Source organism: Arachis ipaensis, chromosome B01 (assembly GCF_000816755.2).
Source record: "Arachis ipaensis cultivar K30076 chromosome B01, Araip1.1, whole genome shotgun sequence".
NCBI classification, from domain to species: Eukaryota; Viridiplantae; Streptophyta; class Magnoliopsida; order Fabales; family Fabaceae; genus Arachis; species Arachis ipaensis.
The window spans coordinates 106,955,491-106,975,501 of NC_029785.2; the positions used below are offsets into that span (position 1 = coordinate 106,955,491).

The window sequence follows — 20,011 nt, forward strand, 5'->3', positions numbered from 1 at the left end:
TCTCATGATCTTTATCAAAGTACAAACTCAATTCAATGAATTAACTTAATTCAATTTATGCTTTTTTTTATTGAATTAAAAACAAAGCTAACCAATTTATGTTAGCATAAAATTTACAAACTTTAACAAAAATTAACAAGATTTAACTAAGATTATCAAAGTTTTCAATATAATTTAATAACGTCAGCACAATAATTAACATGTTTTAACAAAAATTTAACAAAGTTATATAAAAAATTTGGCGACTCATGAATATAGTACATATATAGGAAATAAAAGAATATACACTAACATATATTTATTCGTTTTTATCAAATCATGAAAAAAGGACAAAACATACATCCAAAATAGTATGAAGATATAACCAATTAAGGTTTTATTTTTAAACTAGTTATGAAACTATATTTGAAACATAATGGTGTAAAAAAAAAGATTGGTGTGAAAAATAAAAGCACTACATCAAAATATATATAAAGCTTATTGCATAAAATGTCAAATTTGGGCCAACCCATCATATACGTACACGTTTATCAATAACTCATATAATAGATGGAGTAATAGAGAATTACGTAATCCGAAGAAAAGATAAAAGTTCCAGCCTTTGTCTAAATAAAAAAGAAGGCCCATCTTAAAATACAAAATGTCAAAACCCTAATTCAATAAAAGAGTAAAAGTAAAAGTTATGTGCCGTCACCTAGTAATGCAAAGTGAGTAGAAGGCACATTCTTCATTACTCCATCTTCTATTATAGTTTTAGTGTTTTACTCTTTAAGATTCTCATCTCTAATTTTATTTTATCTCTCATCACTATCTTACTGTTATTCTCATTTTTCTTGTTTACATCTTCTCATTATGCTTCTCTCTTTGGGTTTTTATTTGGAACGAAAACAACATTGTGTTAACTTCTTTTTCTTAAAAAAAAAAAAAACTGAAAATGGACAAGATAACTGCGCTGGAGATTACACCGGTGGACGACAAAGAAGTCAGAGCTGACTGAATGGGATTACTGGCCACCTTCTGATTCTTCTCGGTTTTTTTTTGTCTCTAAAGATTAAAAATAGATATAAAAGGCACCATTTGGATTAATTTTTAAAAATCGGCCGACTTTTGGTTTACGCCAAACTACTTTTTTATTTTACATATTGGGAAGAAGATGGAGTATGACGCGGTTATGGACATTCATGGTGCTTCACGCAGATATGACAACTGCGATAAAGAAATCGGACGGTCTGATTTGGTGTCAATCGGACGGTCCGATTAGGGGCTGAAAAGATACCGAACAGTTCGATTTGTGTCTCTAACCACGTGTCTCCTATGCAGGTTAATGAGCCTCCACCAGAATGTATACAATCTCAAGTTGAATCAATGCCCTCACTCCAGCCTCCACCAGAATGTATACAATCTCAAGTTGAATCAATGCCCTCACTCCCTTTCACTTTCGAACCAGCAACAGAAATCCTCCTCTCCTCCAATCCCATCACCAGCTTCATTCATTCATTCTCTTCCATTGATGAAGCTTTGAATAAAAAAAAATTAGACCACTCTTTTTTAACAAATGTCTAGAAGAAGAAGAATAAAAGATGTCAATTGTTCGAAGCTCTATATTGCTAATTATCTTGATCATCCTAATTATGTAAATTTTTATTTCAAAATATTTTATTTTAATTAAATGTTTTACTGGTTATTTGATAATAAAAATTTTATTCTGTTAAATTTAATTTGTTAATTAATTAATATTATGTTTGTGTTTAGGGTTCTAGAATGTTGCAATGTGACCACTACATGCCGTCGGATCGGTACAATCTAATAGTGGAGGGATATTTACGGGACACCGGCTTTTATCATGTTTCACAGATTGGAGTTGTCCAATATCAGTCGGCATTGATTAATGCTCTGATCGAAAGATGGCGCCCTGAGACCCACACATTTCATTTTCCGGTTGGTGAGTGTGCTGTGACGTTGGAGGACGTGGCATTAATTCTTGGTCTTCTGACGAATGGTTTGCCAGTTACGGGACCGACACTCAATAGTTATGAGACATTAGAGGGTGAATGCTTGGATCAGTTTGGTGTTGCACCTAGGAAGGCAGACTGTAGGAAAAGTTTCATCAAGTTGACGTGGTTTCGAGAATTAAAAGATCGTTTAATGTTGGTTGATGATATTGGTTGATAATATTGGTTGATCGTTTAGTGTTTGTTTGGGAGGCTTATGCAATTGGTCGGATCGATCCGGACGTGATTCCTCTTGACATCCGTCAGCATTCGGCTATTTGGAGTGCCACAGTTCTGCTTATATCTTTTGAATGTATTGAGTGGCATGCATCTGATAGACTGAGGAGGCAATTTGGCTTGACTCAGGGCGTTCCTCATCAAGAGCGGGATCTAGGTGAAGCACACGGCGAAGTTCTGACAGGTCTGAAGAATCAAGATTGGTCTGGAACCCACTCATTCTGGGTTATGCATTGGACGAATCGGTATAGTCATGTTCTTGTCGAGCACATGGTGCTCTCACAGCATTAGCTAGATATCTACTTGCATTGGTACCGAGGTACATATGGTGACCACTTGCATCTGGCAGATCTCGAACCGCAAGAGAATCAGGACGGTGATCCTATGCATAATCAGGAGAATCAGCAAGTACAACCACCGCCACTACCATCGCCACTGCAACCGCCATGCCCCACAAACACAGGCATAACAAGAGCTTGAGCAGTTCACACCATACATTCCTGACATGCATTCTGCGGATTACTTCACACCACCAGTACATCAACAATATTGGAGTGTCCCGCACCAAGAATCAGGTGAACAGGGTTTGTTTAGCCAGCTGCTTGGATTCATGGCTCCTGTGCCAGGTTACTTGTAACACCCTAATTAGCCTAAGCTTTACCTCGCGTCGTAAAGCAAAGGTTAATCAGAGATTACGACAGTTCTAAGCTCATACGTGTAATATATAGAAAGAATTATTATAATTTAGAAGCCCAATGAAGGATATAGCTCAAAAAACAGGATTTACAAAGTGCAAAACGTACTAACGAAGCTATTAACTTAAAGCACAAGATATAGATAAGATATAGCAAAAGATAGTAGTATAATCTCATAATAATCTAGCCACCGCTCGCGGAGTTTAAGTCGGCTAGTCATATACATACGATACGTGAAACCAGACAGTAAAAACAGCTTATACAAGTTTTGTTCTCTCAATATATGCCTCTAGGCTAAAAAAAAAAATACAAAATGAGAGATGTATAACAAAATAAATAAAAAAGACTCAAAAGGTAGCTGGATCCTCCGCTTCTGTCACCATCCAAGCAACTTACCGAGGTGGGTTGCGACCTGCATTTGAAAAATACAACAGAAATATGGTATGAGAACCGGAGGTTCTCAATATGGTAACAGTGCCCAGTGATGTAGGATATAAGACCCCGGGACGCCAAAGGCAATCCTAGACTTCATATCCATCACAAGATTTCAATATTAAGACATACTAAAACAGATAAGCATGATTACATAGATCTTAACATAAATAAACAAGGTACTCTATCTTAAGAAATTTCTATTCTAATCATACACCGCTGTCCCACAGCCTTCACCAACCTATCCTCCATGCAATCCCATCTCCACCGCCTTCCGAACCTCCTCAATCCCAGTAGAAATCACAAGTAATTACAATGCAAGTAAAACACAAGTAGAAACATATAAGGCAAGTAGTTCAAGTAAGCAAATAGGCACGTTATACAAATAGTGATGAGGGGGTATTTTATACGCTTTTTGGGGTTAATTTCATATAGATTTTAGTATATTTTAGTTAGTTTTTAGTTTATTCTCATTAGTTTCTAGGCAAAATTCATATTTCTGGACTTTACTATGAGTTTGTGTATTTTTCTGTAATTTCAGGTATTTTCTGGCTAAAATTGAGGGAGCTGAGCAAAAATCTGATTTAGGCTGAAAAAGGACTGCTGATGCTGTTGGATTCTGACCTCCCTGCACTCAAAATGGATTTTCTGGAGCTACAGAACTCCGAATGACGCGCTTCCAATTGCGTTGGAAAGTAGACATCCAGGGCTTTCCAGCAATATATAATAGTTCATATTTTACTCAAGGATAGACGACATAAACTGGCGTTCAATGCCAGTTCCATGCTGCTGTCTGGCGTCCAGCGCCAGAAACAAGTTACAAAGCGGAGTTCAACGCCAGAAACAGGTTACAACCTGGCGTTGAACGCCCAAAACAGCCCAGGCACGTGAGAAGCTTTAGTCTCAGCCCAGCACACACCAAGTGGGCCCCAGAAGTGGATTTCTGCACTATCTATCATAGTTTACTCATTTTCTGTAAACCTAGGTTACTAGTTTAGTATTTAAAACAACTTTTTGAGACTTGTTTTGTATTGGATGACATTTTAGATCTGAACTTTGTACTCTTTGACGGCATGAGTCTCTAAACTCCATTGTTGGGGGTGAGGAGCTCTGCTGTGTTTCGATGAATTAATGCAACTATTTCTGTTTTCTATTCAAACACGCTTGTTTCTATCTAAGATGTTTATTCGCACTTCAATATGATGGATGTGATGATCCGTGACACTCATCATCATCCTCAATCTATGAACGCGTGCCTGACAACCACCTCCATTCTACCTTCGATTGAATGAACATCTCTTGGATTCCTTAATCAGAATCTTCGTGGTATAAGCTAGAATCCATTGGCATCATTCATGAGAATCCAGAAAGTCTAAACCTTGTCTGTGGTATTCCGAGTAGGATTCAGGGATTGAATGACTGTAATAAGCTTCAAACTCACAAGGGCTGGGCATAGTGACAGACGCAAAAGGATCAATGGATCCTATTCCAGCATGAGTGGGAACCGACAAATGATTAGCCGTGTGGCGACAGCGCACCTGGACCTTTTTCACTGAGAGGACGGATGGTAGCCATTGACAACGGTGATCCACCAACACACAGCTTGCCATAGGAAGAACCTTGCGTGCGTGAAGAAGAAGACAGGGAGAAAGCAGAGATTCAGAAGACAAAGCATCTCCAAAACTCCAACATATTCTCCATTACTGCAGAACAAGTATTTAATCCATGCTCTTTTATTCTTCGAAATTCATACTGATAATTATAATTGAATTCCTGACTAAGATTTACAAGATAATCATAGATTGCTTCAAACCAACAATCTCCGTGGGATTCGACCCTTACTCACGTAAGGTATTACTTGGACGACCCAGTGCACTTGCTGGTTAGTGGTACGAGTTGTGAAAAGTGTGATTTACAATTCGTGCACCAAATAGGCAAACCATTACAAGTAGTCAAAGCATACAAACAGATAGGAGATACACATGATGAATGCCTACCCTATTGGCTGTGATATCACATTGTCGGTTCAACTGCCAACCCGACACATCTCCATGGAGATGTCGACCTTCGGAATCATCAATGGGAATCCCCGAGATATAGTGCTCGGATCACTGTCCAGGGTTTTGCGCCTGCACGCTCTATTGATCCGAAGGGATGTGAGCGGGATACTCTTGCCACAGACCTCACATATCAACGCAAGCAGGATTAAACCACCGTCCTTACGCCGCCGCCACTACCTCGACAGGCGGGATCCAACCACCGTCCCTGCCGAGCGCATAGCGCCTCATAATCTCAATTTAAAACAGCAGTTTAGTGGTTCTTCAGAAAACATTTTCAACATATCAATGAAGCATCATTGCACATTCGAGTCCTCGACTCATCTCAACCATTGTCCAATCAACATTTCCATTCCGAGTCCTCGACTCAGCTCAACTACTGTCAATTCACTTTTTAGTTCCGAACTCAACAGTTCATCAGTTCTCATCTCATATATCAATCATCCTTCACATACCATCAAACCATCCTCAGTACACCCGAGACCTAATCCTCCGTTTTCTAATTTTTCATAAAAATCATCAACTAAAACCCTTAGATTACTTCCCATGTTCTCATGCTCAAAATCAAACCCAAAAGTCTTAAAATGGTGTTATAGAAGCTTACAATCTTGTTGGGAAGGTGAAATAGTTGAAAACAAAGTTTAAAATTGAGAAACAGGGTGTGTGCGTACGCACAGGTACCAAAATTCATAATGTCTGTTCGCTCACACAACCTGTGCTAGCACCCTCAACAGACTAGCCTTCTCAACGTGTGCGTGCGCACAGGACTGTGCGTATGCACAAGTTGCAATTCCTCATTGGGTATGTGCGCGCACAAGATGTGCTAACGCTGTGAACAGACTGCCTGCCTCTGCGTGTGCGTACGCACAGGTCTGTGTGTGCGCATATGTTAAAATTTTCGCAGAGTTGTGCGTGCGCACAAGGCTGTGCGTGCGCACATACCAGAAATCACAAAATTCTACAACTTTGCAGAATTTCAGATTTTTACACCAATCTTTGAATGATCATAACTTCCTTTACAAAACTCCAAATTTTACAAACTTTATATCAATTCGAAGAGTTTTCAATAAACTTTAATTCTAAACAACTTTCAATCAATTTTGAAAACCGAGGCAAAAGTTATGATCAGATAAAGTTCACCAAAATTTCCTTTTTACCAAAATTCACAATTTCCACAATTTCTTGTAAAACACAACCAAAACCATACCAAACCAATCCAAACTCCATTTCTCATCAAAATCTACCCTTTGTGTTATATTACACCAATATTACCACATTTTCCTTTATAATTCATCATCCTCCATCTCAACATCAATATATCACATATATCACATTCTAATCAATCCTCTTTCACATTTTCCAACCATATTACCATTTCATTAATCCCAACATCACACATATCATCACCATTCAATTTTCAATTCACACAAACAATCATCATCATCATATCATCATCATTCATCATAATTACTTAACTTTATCAACTCATCATAAATTATCATACATCATCATTCAACATATCAACAATCATTTTAATTCAAACCTATCCTATGGGTCACTAGCCTAAGTATCCATGAATATTATATACTACATAGAGGAAATTGAACCATACCTTGGCTGATTCTCTATATGCACCAAAACCCCAAATGAGCACAAATTGATCACCAACAAGCTTTCCAACACAACCCAAGCCACCAACAATCACCAAAGGCCTCCAAAATCACAATGATCAAGCTATATATGCATAAACAATCACAAATCAACCTAGGACTCCATATAAACATAATCTCACAAGGGTTCAACACCTCTTACCTTTTCCAATAGCTTTGGTAGCCAAAATCCAATGCTAAGCAAGGATTAGAGTGAACCTAAACATCCAAAATCACAAAAACTCACTTAATCAAAAGCCGTAAATTTTCAAAATTTTAAAGAGAAGAACTGAGAAGATTTCATTGTTACCTCACTACTTTCATGGTTACCTCACTACTTTAGTATGGTGATGAATTTAGTTAAGTGAATATTTGATGATTTGGGTAAAATTTGATCAACAGAAGTAAAATTGCAAGTAAATTAAAGTGAAGGAAGTAAATTGGCAGAAGCTGAAAGTGCAGAAGGAGTAAATTGCAGAAACTTAAAGTGCAAGAAATTAAAAGAACTGAAACTTAAATTACAAGAAAAGTAAATAGCTAAAACTTAAAGTGCAAGAAATGTAAATTACTGAATCTAAATTGCTGAGAAATTTAAATTCTATGAATGATAAAGGGATTTGGGTGTTGGGTATCAAAATAGAACTAGAAAAAGTAAATTGCAGTAAACTATAGAATGCTCAGATGAAGAAATTTAGAAAACAGATCAGTTAAGATTTTAGTACCCAAAACAGAAATGGAAACAGAAGAAAATCAAAATAGAATGAAAACTTAGATCAGCTATAAAATTCTAAAAGAGAAATTGATAATTGCAGAAGAAAGATAAAACAGGAAGGAAACGCAAATCTCAATGGCTTTCAAAACAGAAATCAAGAAATTATAGAAGAAAAAAAATTAGCAGGTAAACTATAATCAGATCTCAAATTCATAAAACTAGAAACATGAAAAATAAGAAGAACACTCCAAGGTGAAGAGATTCTGAAGAATTCTCCAATCAGAGTTCCAAAACCCAAAAGCAGAAGGTAACAATGGCAGAATAGAGAAAGCAAAACAGAAAGAAAAATTTAGATCTTATCTTGATGCTAAAATTCTAAAAGGAAAATTAAAAGAGAGCTCCCCATGAAATCAAATTCCTATCTATTTATACACTTTCCAATTGTGGCATCCAGTACTTAGAGTGGGCTTTTTGGCCTATGAAGAAGTGGATCAAAATGGCTCCTGATTGCTGCTCCCAGTGGAACGTTGCGTTCTCTAAGTGAGCGTAGCGTTCATTCATCCACGCATACGCGTCACTGATGCGTGCGTGTCCTTTTGCGCATTTTCCTCATCGACGCGTACGCGTCACCATCAGTCTTCAGCTCCAGCATGCTCGCGCGCTTTCTTTTACACATACGCATCGTTGATAGCGTTAACTTAGTGAGCGCTACGTTGGTTTAGTGAGCGCTGCCCACGCGTGCGCGTCCTCCACGCGTGCGCGTCCTCCACGCGTGCGCGTGGGTAGCAAAATATCCAATTCAGCTTCAGCGCCAGCCACGCGTGAGCGTGATTTGTCCCAGATGCTTCATCGACGCGTGCGCGTCAAGCACGCGTGCGCGTCGATTGCAAAACTTTGCCTCCAACTTTGAATCTTGCCCGAAAACGCTGAGTAATCAAACATAGTGCTCTCTTTTGAAATGAGCGCCAAACAGTTCCACGCGTATGCGTCAGGCATGTGTACGCGTGGGTCTTCGAAGAGTGCCCCCGACGCGTGAGTGTCCCATACGAGTGCGCGTCGCAAGTGAGCGTGGCGTTCATTATTTGAACGTAACGCCATACTATATTGCTTCTCCATTTCTTCATTTTCTCACCTAAAATCAACCAAACAAGCAATCAAAGTCTCACAAAAATCAGAAAAATTTGCATCAATCATAATAATCACTTAATTCTTGCATAAATCTCATGATTTTGTATAAAATAAATGATGTTTGATTGAATCACAATAATCATGAAATTCCACTCCAACCACTTACTTATTGTGCATGAAAGTGCATAAAACCTAATGAAACAAATGAAAAAGCATAGAAAATATGCACAAGATGACATGTCATCACAACACCAAACTTAAACATTGCTTGTCCCCAAGCAAGAAAAGAATCATGCAGTAAGTTTTGACAAACCAATGTGAGAAGAATAGCAAGTTGATGTTCATGGTTAGCTAGTTTTCTATGCATGCTACAATCACAAAAGAACTGTAAATGACTAATGCTTCTATGTAGCTCATTTTATGAAATCTTTTCTTTATATTCCTACCTTGAAACAAGCTTTTCATTCTCTTCTTAGCTTCCCCTTTTGGGTTCTTTGCCCCATGAGTTGATAACAAAGCTACGACTCTAAATGCTTTGTTTTCAAGTATTACCACTTGATACATAAGCACCACAAGCATTTAATTAGAGGACTTCTTTACGCTCATTTGTTTTTTTTCTTTACTCTCAAATTATTGATGCTCAGAGCCTTGAGCTTTGAGGGAGTGCTTTTGCACTTGAGCCTAACCTTGACTCTAAGTGTTTTGTTTTCAAGCTTTTTGCCTGATTCATAAACACCACAAGTACTTAACAAATGAAATGTCATTGGTACTCAGAGCCTTCAGCTTTCTCATTATTTCCCTTTTTCTTTTCTTGCCTTAATTTGCAATTGCTTCTTCAAGATTTTCATGATTTCAAAAATTTCATAAAATGTCCTAGATGAAAACTTCAATTAAATAAAATCTAATGCAATTGAGCAACAATTAATCATACTAGCTTTCCAATACTTGTATACCCATGCTAAGTTCTTCTTTAATGCCTTGTTTGTTTATGATCATGATACTTTATTGCTTTGAACTTACAAAATTCAAGATGGTACTCATAATGTCACAGCAACATGTTACAATTTAGAAATCAAACTATGCTTATTCACAACACACATGCATACAGAGAAGATAAAGACAATCATGCAATTTAAAATACTGGAAACAAATAAGAGGAAAAAGAACTTTACCACTTTGTAGTTCATCTTCACTGTTGTTGTTCTTTTCCTCCCATTCCTTCCCCTTCCCATACCAACTTAGAGTGTTTGCTTATCCTCAAGCAACAATTGGTACAGTGGTGATGGGGTTTATGATGGATCATGAGTGTCTTACATAATGAAATATTAGTAGTACGTGTGTTTAAGCAAGCAATGAAAAATAACAGTGAAGGCACAGGAAACATAGACAATGTGATTACAAAAATAAGAGGGTGTGCATGATACATTGCATAAAGAATAAGTGGCACACCAAACTTAGTGTAACACATTCACTTGGAATTGATGTAAGTATCCAGTATAGATTGTAAACAAATTTTGTTACATAGCAACACCAAACTTAAAATGCAATCACATGTCAATTTATTTGAATTAAAACTAAGCAAATGAAACTGTTATGTGTTAAATACGATCACCAAGTGAAGAATCTATCATGAATAAGGATTTCTTGGTGAGGTCTTAACAAAAACAGTTTAAGGAGCAAAATAAAAGAAAGCATTAAAAACAACAAAATGACTAAAAATAAAGAGAATAATAAAGTGTCAAAACAAAAGAAAGATAACACTGTAAAGGCATTATAATTATGCAAACAAGTGGTGTTGCTGGATTTATTGCATAGAAAATTAAGTGGCACAACAAACTTAGAAATTTAGTATGACACTTTCAATTTAGAATTGATGCAATCATCCATAAAGATTAAAAATAGATTGTTGCAGGGCAACACCAAACTTAGAATGTAATCATATGCCAATTTATTTAAACAAAGCAAAGAGATAAAATAAACAAAGCAGAGAAATGAAATGTTACCTAAGGTTGGGTTGCCTCCCAACAAGCGCTCTTTTAGTGTTATTAGCTTGACATGTTGTTCTCAACTTTCTTCCTCTTCTTCCAGTTTGTTAAGAGGAATGACCTCAAGGGGAGAGAAGAACCAGTTAGTGTCCCCTTTCTTGGTCTCCTCTCAGCAAGCTTCCTTTTGTAAATGGCTTGATTGAGCTTGCTTGCTGGTGGTTCAGGGGTTGGATTGCTTGTAGTTGACCTTTTCTTCTTCATGGATATGATCAATTGTGGCTTGGTCACAATCCTCTTCTCGGTGTTGTTGTTAGTTGCCTTCACTTCTTTAATTTCAAGACTTGGTAGTTGTGTGATTGGTGGAGTGTTCTCTTCATCAAGAGCTTCTTGCATTGGTGGTTTAATGAACCCTTCTTCTATGCAACTTTTTGCTTCACTTGAGTGTGGACTTCCCTAATGGAATTTCTCTCTTTCTTCTGCATGATCTTCCATTAAGTTCTTTGGGAATGAGTCCTCATGGTCTTCTATCACCTCAATTAGCCTTTGTGGATATGAAATCCTAGGCTCATTTATCTCCACAACCTCATTCTTCATTGAAATGTTGCTTGGTATAGGAACTTCTTCATCATGCCCTTCCACTTCCGTCTTTGCACTCAACATTTGTTCTAATTGCACTTTTATGGAGGAGGTTTGTTGTTCTTCCCAAGATTTGTTCATCTCCTCTTCATATTTTTCAATCACAGATTCAAGTGTTGAGATTCTTTGGTTCAGGGAAGTTTGTGGGGGTTGTGAGTTTTCATGTTCCCTTGTTATCTCAAGTGGCCTCTGTGGACATAAGATTCTTGGCTCATATACCTCCACTACCTCCTCCTCCATTAAGGTTTCATTTGACACAGGGGCCTCTTCATCTTGTTCTTCTACTTTCTCCTTCACAAATTGGTCTTCATCCTCAATGCTTGGCACTCCTAAGTTTCCCCTTATTTTCTCTAAGGCCCCATCCATTTCCTTGAAGAAGGTTTCTGGTTATTATTCTTTCTAGGATTGTTTTTGTCTTTCTAAGAATTGTTCTTGTCTTTCCAAAAACTCCCTGGACCATTGAAGGTAATCCTTAGCTGCTAGCTCAAAAGATGAAGGTTGAGAGGAATCTTGTGGACATGGATGTGTTATGGTGAAGTTGTTTTGAGGGGTATGGAATAAATTTTGTGAATATTGAAATGAATTCTATGGTTGGTGAGATGATTTGTATGGATTATTGAGGAAACTTTATGTTGAGGCATAGTCAAATGATGAAGAATTTTCAAATGAGGAACTGGGAGGTGAGGTTGGACAATTTTGCATAAATGAATTGAAGGTTTGCTCAAGTGATGATGGCTCTTGATAAGTGGAGTATGAACTGTCAAATTCTTTCTGGTTTTTATCCTCCCATCCACAATGTGAATCATTGTAGAATTCATCAGAGTGTGGATCATTTTGTGGCATTGGGGAGCAATCTTACATGAATTCATTGAAAGCATAATCAAGAGATGATGTCTCTTTCTGAATAGAATATGGAGCAGTAAAATCTCTTTGGTTTTGACCCTCCCAGTCACAATATGAGTAGTTATTAGATTCATCAGAATAGGATTCATTTTGTGTCTTTGGGAGGTGTTCATACTCTATCATTTCTTGTTGATACTCCCAACCACCATTAGCATAATGACATGAATCATTTTGTGGTGTTGGGCAATATCTTATGAAATTGTCTTACTTATCTTGTGGCTCTGAAGCATATCCCCATTGATTGGGTTGCTCAGAATCTGTTAATTCTTGGTGATACTCCCAGCCACTATTAGGATAATGAATTGAATCATATTGTGATGGTGGGCAATATCCCATGAAATTTGTTTGATCAAAGGATGAGTTGAACTCCATTTGAATTTTGTAAAATACATCACCAATGAAAATTGAAATTCATGTCACAGGTGAGAATTTATTAGTGAGGCAATAACTCAAACACCTTGGTATTAGCTTAAAACAGAAAATTAAAAGGACAAAAACAAAGAAAATGCTTAATCTAGACTTATCACCCACTTAATTATTGTCGATCTATATCAATCCCCGGCAACGGCGCCAAAAACTTGATAAGGGAAAAACGATTCCACACAAACTCACCGGCAAGTGTACCGGGTCGCATCAAGTAGTAATAACTCACAAGAGTGAGGTCGATCCCACAGGGATTGATGGATTGAGCAACTTTAGTACGGTGATGAATTTAGTTAAGCGAATATTTGATGATTTGGGTGAAATTTGATCAACAGAAGTAAAATTGCAAGTAAATTAAAGTGCAGGAAGTAAATTGGCAGAAGCTGAAAATGCAGAAGGAGTAAATTGCAGAAACTTAAAATGCAAGAAATTAAAAGAATTGAAACTTAAATTGGAAGAAAAGTAAATAGCTAAAACTTAAAAAGTGCAAGAAATATAAATTACTGAATCTAAATTGCTGAGAAACTTAAATTGCATGAATGATAAAGGGATTTGGGTGTTGGGTATCAAAATAGAACTAGAAAAAGTAAATTGCAGTAAACTATAGAATGCTCAGATGAAGAAATTTAGAAAACAGATCAGTTAGGATTTTAGTACCCAAAACAGAAATGGAAACAGAAGAAAATCAAAGCAGAATGAAAACTTAGATCAGCTATAAAATTCTAAAAGAGAAATTGATAATTGCAGAAGAAAGATAAAACAGGAAGGAAACGCAAATTTCAATGGCTCTCAAAACAGAAATGAAGAAATTACAGAAGAGAGAAAATTAGCAGGTAAACTATAATTAGATCTCAAATTCATAAAATTAGAAACATGAAAAATAAGAAGAACACTCCAAGGTGAAGAGATTCCGAAGAATTCTCCAATCAGAGTTCCAAAACCTAAAAGCAGAAGGTAACAATTGCAGAAAAGAGAAAGCAAAACAGAAAGGAAAATTCAGATATGATCTCAATGCTAAAATTCTAAAAGGAAAATTAAAAGAGAGCTCCACATGAAATCAAATTCCTATCTATTTATACACTTTCCAATTGTGGCATCCAGTACTTGGAGTGGGCTTTTTGGCCTAGGAAGAAGTGGATCAAAATGGCTCCTGATTGCTGCTCCCAGTGGAACGTTGCGTTCTCTAAGTGAGCATAGCGTTCATTCATCCACGCATATGCGTCACTGACGCGTGCGTGTCCTTTTGCGCATTTTCCTCATCGACGCGTACGCGTCATGTATGCGTACGCGTCACCATCAGTCTTCAGCTCCAGCATGCTCGCGCGCATTCTTCCACACATACGCGTCGTTGATAGCGTTAACTTAGTGAGCGCTACGTTGGTTTAGTGAACGCTGCCCACGCGTGCACGTCCTCCACACGTGCGCGTGGGTAGCAAAATATCCAATTCGGCTTCAGCGCCAGCCACGCATGAGCGTGATTTGTCCCAGATGCTTCATCGACCCGTGCGTGTCGATTGCAAAACTTTGCCTCCAACTTTGAATCTTGTCCGAAAATGCAGAGTAATCAAACGTAGCGCTCTCTTTTGAAACGAGCACCAAACACTTCCACGCGTATGTGTTAGGCACGCGTACCCGTGGGTCTTCGAAGAGTGCCCCCGACGCGTGAGCGTCCCATACGCGTGCGCGTCGCAAGTGAGCGTGGCGTTCATTATTTGAACGCAACGCCATACTGTATTGCTTATCCATTTCTTCATTTTCTCACCTAAAATAAACCAAACAAGCAATCAAAGTCTCACCGAAATCACAAGAATTTGCATCAATCATAATAATCACTTAATTCTTGCATAAATCTCATGATTTTGTATAAAATAAATGATATTTGATTGAATCACAATAATCATGAAATTCCACTCCAACCACTTACTTATTGTGCAAGAAAGTGCATAAAACCTAATGAAACAAATGAAAAAGCATAGAAAATATGCACAAGATGACATGTCTTCACCCGTTAGCATTTTTAGCCCGTTTGGCCTAACTTCAGGCCAAACCTTTAAAATTAACGCCCGATTTTCTATTTCTTACATTTTTCTAAGGTTTTTTTACTGTTTTTACTTTTTCTCGCGCAGCACCGAGCAGACTTGAACCGGTTCAACTGGTTCGACTGCCGGTTAGCAGTTTTTCGCAGAAAGCACATTTTCTGACTCAGAAAGACCTACTGAGTCCAAAAATCACATTTAAATCCTCAAATTTTCATTCTAACTTTTAGGAATCTAATTTGGGTAATTAATTATCTAATTAGGCGGTTAATTAAGCTCGGTTCTTACATTACTCACATCCAGCTTACGGAGACATTACCACCGACCAGAGGGCCCAACCGAGTGAAATTGCTCCAGGTAGATTTTCATTGGATACGAGACCTCAACAGCTCACTTCCTTTGGTAATTCCAGAGGTAGACTTTCTGTTGACTCAAGTAAGAGTGATGATGCCATGAGGGGGATCATACAGAGTGTAAATTCACGTCGTATTCCGATGGGTCTAATTCAGGAGAGCTACCAGGCAGTTGATGATGAGGATGATGACTTTCTGGTTGAAAATCCGGATGGGGATGAGGATGAGGATGAGGATGAGGATGAGGATGAGGATGAGGATGAGGATGAGGATGAGGATGAGGAGGTTGATGGTGCTGATGATGAGGGGGTGATGGTCCAGATGATGGTCCAGCGCCTAGTGCAGGTAAAACAATTTATTGGTTAGACTGGTTTGATTTGAGTTGATTAGTTGATATGATTAGTTGGTTATTGAATTAGTTCGTTATTGAATTAGTTGAACCGATTAGTCGGTTATTGAATTAGTTGGTTTGATTTGATTTGATTAGTTGATTTGATTAGTTGGTTATTGAATTAGTTGGTTATTGATTAGTTGATTTGATTAGTTGGTTATTGAATGTTTTCATAAGTACAACCACTAGCAAAAAAGGAAAAGGATACAACCTTAGAGCTGACCTCCACGTCAAAGCGCTAGTCGATATACCCCATCCGCTTTTAACTAGGTTACAAAGAAATGAATGAAATTATACAAAGATGTAAAATGGGCGATGAGAAAATGATGTCTGTATTGGACTTATCTATTTAGAATGTGTTTGTTGCTTATTGTTTTCGGTTTGTTGAACTTATTTATGTAGAATGTGTTGGACTTATTTATTTAGAATGTATTTGACTTATTTATTTAGAATGTGTTGGACTTATGTATTTAGTGGACTTATTTATGTCATCAACTATGCTACTTTACTTTTCATCAGCACTCACATTAAATTTTCAGTATATGAAAATCCCAAAGTAATACAATTACATCACACACGAAAGTCATACAATATATAAAATATTGAAAGTCATACAATAACTCGAGTGAGAAATTTGGCTGGAGCTCTATTGGGTGGTCGCACCTGCACTTGCACCACCACGTTGACGACATCTACTACGGCTGTGGCCCTCGGCCCCGCATTGCTTACATCGCATAGGACCACGCAACATCCGAGTGTCCATCTCATTCAAGAAATGGGTCATCCTTGGCCGACCTTTGGATACCCGTCTAAGGAATGGATTACCTACGAATCGAGGTCCATGATAAACAGGCCATGTTGTGGGATTCCCTAGCGGCCTAAACCTAGCCCTGTAGACTCGTCGAACTTGGTCCATCTTGTAGACATCATGTACATACAGTTGCCAATCCAGCCGCTGGTTTGCACAACAAGCAAACACATGTTGACACGGAAGCCGGTCAACTTGGAATTCACCACAGTCACACCGTTGTCGACGGAGGTCCACTGCATACTCCACAATACTGGGACACTCACACACTTCAAATACCTCATTCTGTCGGTCAAAGAAACTAAATTGGATGTTACCCACTGCCTGCTGATTCAGCCTCGACTTTTTTTCGGGTGAACAATTCATTAAGCCTATAAAACGTTGCCTTAACAAGTGCAGTGACTGGAAGATTGCGAGCCCCTTTCAGTACCGAGGCTGATGCATTCCACTAGATTGGTAGTCATATGACCCCATCGATATCCCCCACCAAATGCTAAAGCATACTGCTCATGTGGAATCCGATCCAACCAGTTGGTATAAGCCTCACCCCGCTCGCGTGAACGTTGATAACACGTCTCGTACTCGCGAACTGTTCATGAGTATCATGTCAATAAAAAAAGACCCAATATAAACAACGTTCATCATAATAACTGAGTTCAAGACTAAATGTAATCGTAACTATCATACCGATGTTGACGATAAGCTTTTGCACGGAGCCTTGAATTTTTTCAAAAAGTTGGACTCTATATGTCTGATGCAGAACATGTGGAATGCTCTGCGAGGAGACTAAGCTCTGTTACTATGAGCAATAGCTGACCTAATGGAATCATGCCGATCGGAGATAAGGCCCACACCATCACATGTCACAACATGCTGTCGCAAGTTACTAAGAAAAAAGTGCCAAGCCTCAGATGTCTCTCCCTCAACTATCGCAAATGCAATAGGCACAATGTTGTTGTTGCCATCCTGTGAGACTGTAACCAACAAACAACCCTTGTTTTTTCCGTACAAATGAGTTTCGTCTACCTGCACTATTGGCTTACAATGTCTGAATGCTCTAATACAAGGGTAATAACTCCAGAAGACTCGGTGTAGTACACAAATATTAGGAACTAAGTCATCTCCCTGATACGCAGGCATTGTTTCAAAATGAACGACTGCAGATGGTTCCTTGTGACACATGGCCTCAAACCATATCGGCAAGGCTTTGTACGAAGCTTCCCAACCTCCGAAAATTGACTCCACTGCCTTCTGTTTTACCAACCATGCTTTGCGATAACTTATGGTGTAGTTAAACTTTGCCTGTACTTCCGCAATCACTAATTTCACCTTTATAGATGGGTCAACTTCTACCAATGGCTTTATTGCTTCTGCAATTGTGTTGGAATCTAGCTTCGAATGATCTTGAGAAATGGTGGCCCTAGTACAGGTATGACTACCATTGTACCTCCTTATCTCCCAACAGAACTTTCTGGACATTTTGCTCACCCTGATCAGCCAATCACATCCTGCGCCATTGATCATCAATGGCGCCAACAACTTGGTACGCACAATTGTAATCTCAACTCTTTATCACAACTTCGCACAACTAACCAGCAAGTGCACTGGGTCGTCCAAGTAATAAACCTTACGTGAGTAAGGGTCGATCCCACGGAGATTGTCGGCCTGAAGCAAGCTATGGTCACCTTGTAAATCTCAGTCAGGCGGATTCAAATGGTTATGGTGAATTGATAATAAAAAGATAAATAAAACGTAAATTAAAGATAGAGGTACTTATGTAATTCATTGGTGAGAATTTCAGATAAGCGTATAGAGATGCTTTTGTTCCTCTGAACCTCTACTTTCCTGCTGTCTTCATCCAATCATTCCAACTCCTTTCTATGGCAAGCTGTTTTTTAGGCATCACCGTTGTCAATGGCTACATCTTGTCCTCTCAGTGAAAATGGTCCAATGCGCTGTCACTGCATGGCTAATCATCTGTCGGTTCTCGATCATACTGGAATAGGATCCATTAATCCTTTTGCGTCTGTCACTACGCCCAGCACTTGCGAGTTTGAAGCTCGTCACAGCCATCCCTTCCCAGATCCTACTCAGAATACCACAGACAAGGTTTAGACTTTCCGGATCTCAAGAATGGCCGTCCATGGATTCTAACTTATACCACGAAGACTCTGATTAAGGAATCCCAGAGATACTCATTCAATCTAAGGTAGAACGGAAGTGGTTGTCAAGCACGCGTTCATGGGTTGGGAATGATGATGACTGTCATGATCATCACATTCATATTGAGGTACGAATGAATATCTTAGAATCGGAATAAGCTTGAATTGAATAGAAAAATAATAGTACTTTGTATTAATTCATGAGGAACAGCAGAGCTCCACACCTTAATCTATGGTGTGTAGAAACTCTACCGTTGAAAATACATAAGTGATGAAGGTCCAGGCATGGCCAAATGGCCTGCCCCCATAAAGGTCTAAGATAGCATAAAACTGATCAAAGATGTAAATACAATAGTAAAAAGTCCTATTTATACTAAACTAGTTACTAGTGTTTACAGAAATGAGTAATTGATGCAGAAATCCACTTCCGGGGCCCACTTGGTGTGTGCTTGGGTGAGCATTGAATTTTATATGTGTAGAGGCTTCTCTTAGAGTTGAACGCCAGTTTGTAACCTGTTTCTGGCGTTTAACTCCACTTTGCAACCTGTTTCTGGCGTTTAACTCCAGAATGCAGCATGGAACTGGCGTTGAATACCAGTTTGCGTTATTTAAACTCGGGCAAAGTATGGACTATTATATATTGTTGGAAATCCCTGGATGTCTACTTTCCAACGCAATTGAGAGCGCACCATTTGGAGTTCTGTAGCTCCAGAAAACCCACTTTGAGTGCAGGGAGGTCAGAATACAACAGCATCTGCAGTCCTTCTTCAGCCTCTGATTCTGATTTTTACTCAAGTCCCTCAATTTCAGCCAGAAAATACCTGAAATCACATAAAAACACACAAACTCATAGTAAAGTCCAGAAATGTGAATTTTAATTAAAAACTAATAAAAATATACTAAAAACTAACTAAATTGTACTGAAAACTATGTAAAAACAATGCCAAAAAGCGTATAAACTCATCACAACACCAAACTTAAATTGTTGCTTGTCCCCAAGAAACTGAAAATCAAATAGGATAAAAATGTAGCTTGTTTCTGGCGTTTAACGCCAGGTAGATGCTTGTTTCTGGCGTTAAACGCCAGCTTGGTGCCTGTTTCTGGCGTTAAACGCCAGACATATGCTTGTTTTTGGCGTTTAAACGCCAGACTGCTCTCCTCCAGGGTGTGCTATTTTTAATGCTATTTTTTCATTTTGTTTTTTATTTTTCAGTAGTTTTGTGACTCCACATGATCATCAACCTAATAAAACATGAAATAACAAAGAGAAAATAAAATAGATATGATTAAATAACATTGGATTGCCTCCCAACAAGCGCTTCTTTAATGTCAATAGCTTGACAGTGAGTTCCCATGGAGCCTCACAGATAATCAGAGCAAGGTTGGAACCTCCCAACACCAAACTTAGAGTTT

The 20,011-nt window shown here is 38.3% G+C and overlaps 1 protein-coding gene across 1 annotated transcript; it reads right to left on the reverse strand.

Moving 5' to 3' along the window:
* LOC107610206 lies at positions 16,275–16,802 on the reverse strand. Its single transcript, XM_016312317.1, has one exon. The coding sequence runs from the start codon at positions 16,800–16,802 to the stop codon at positions 16,275–16,277; it is 528 nt and encodes a 175-aa protein (XP_016167803.1).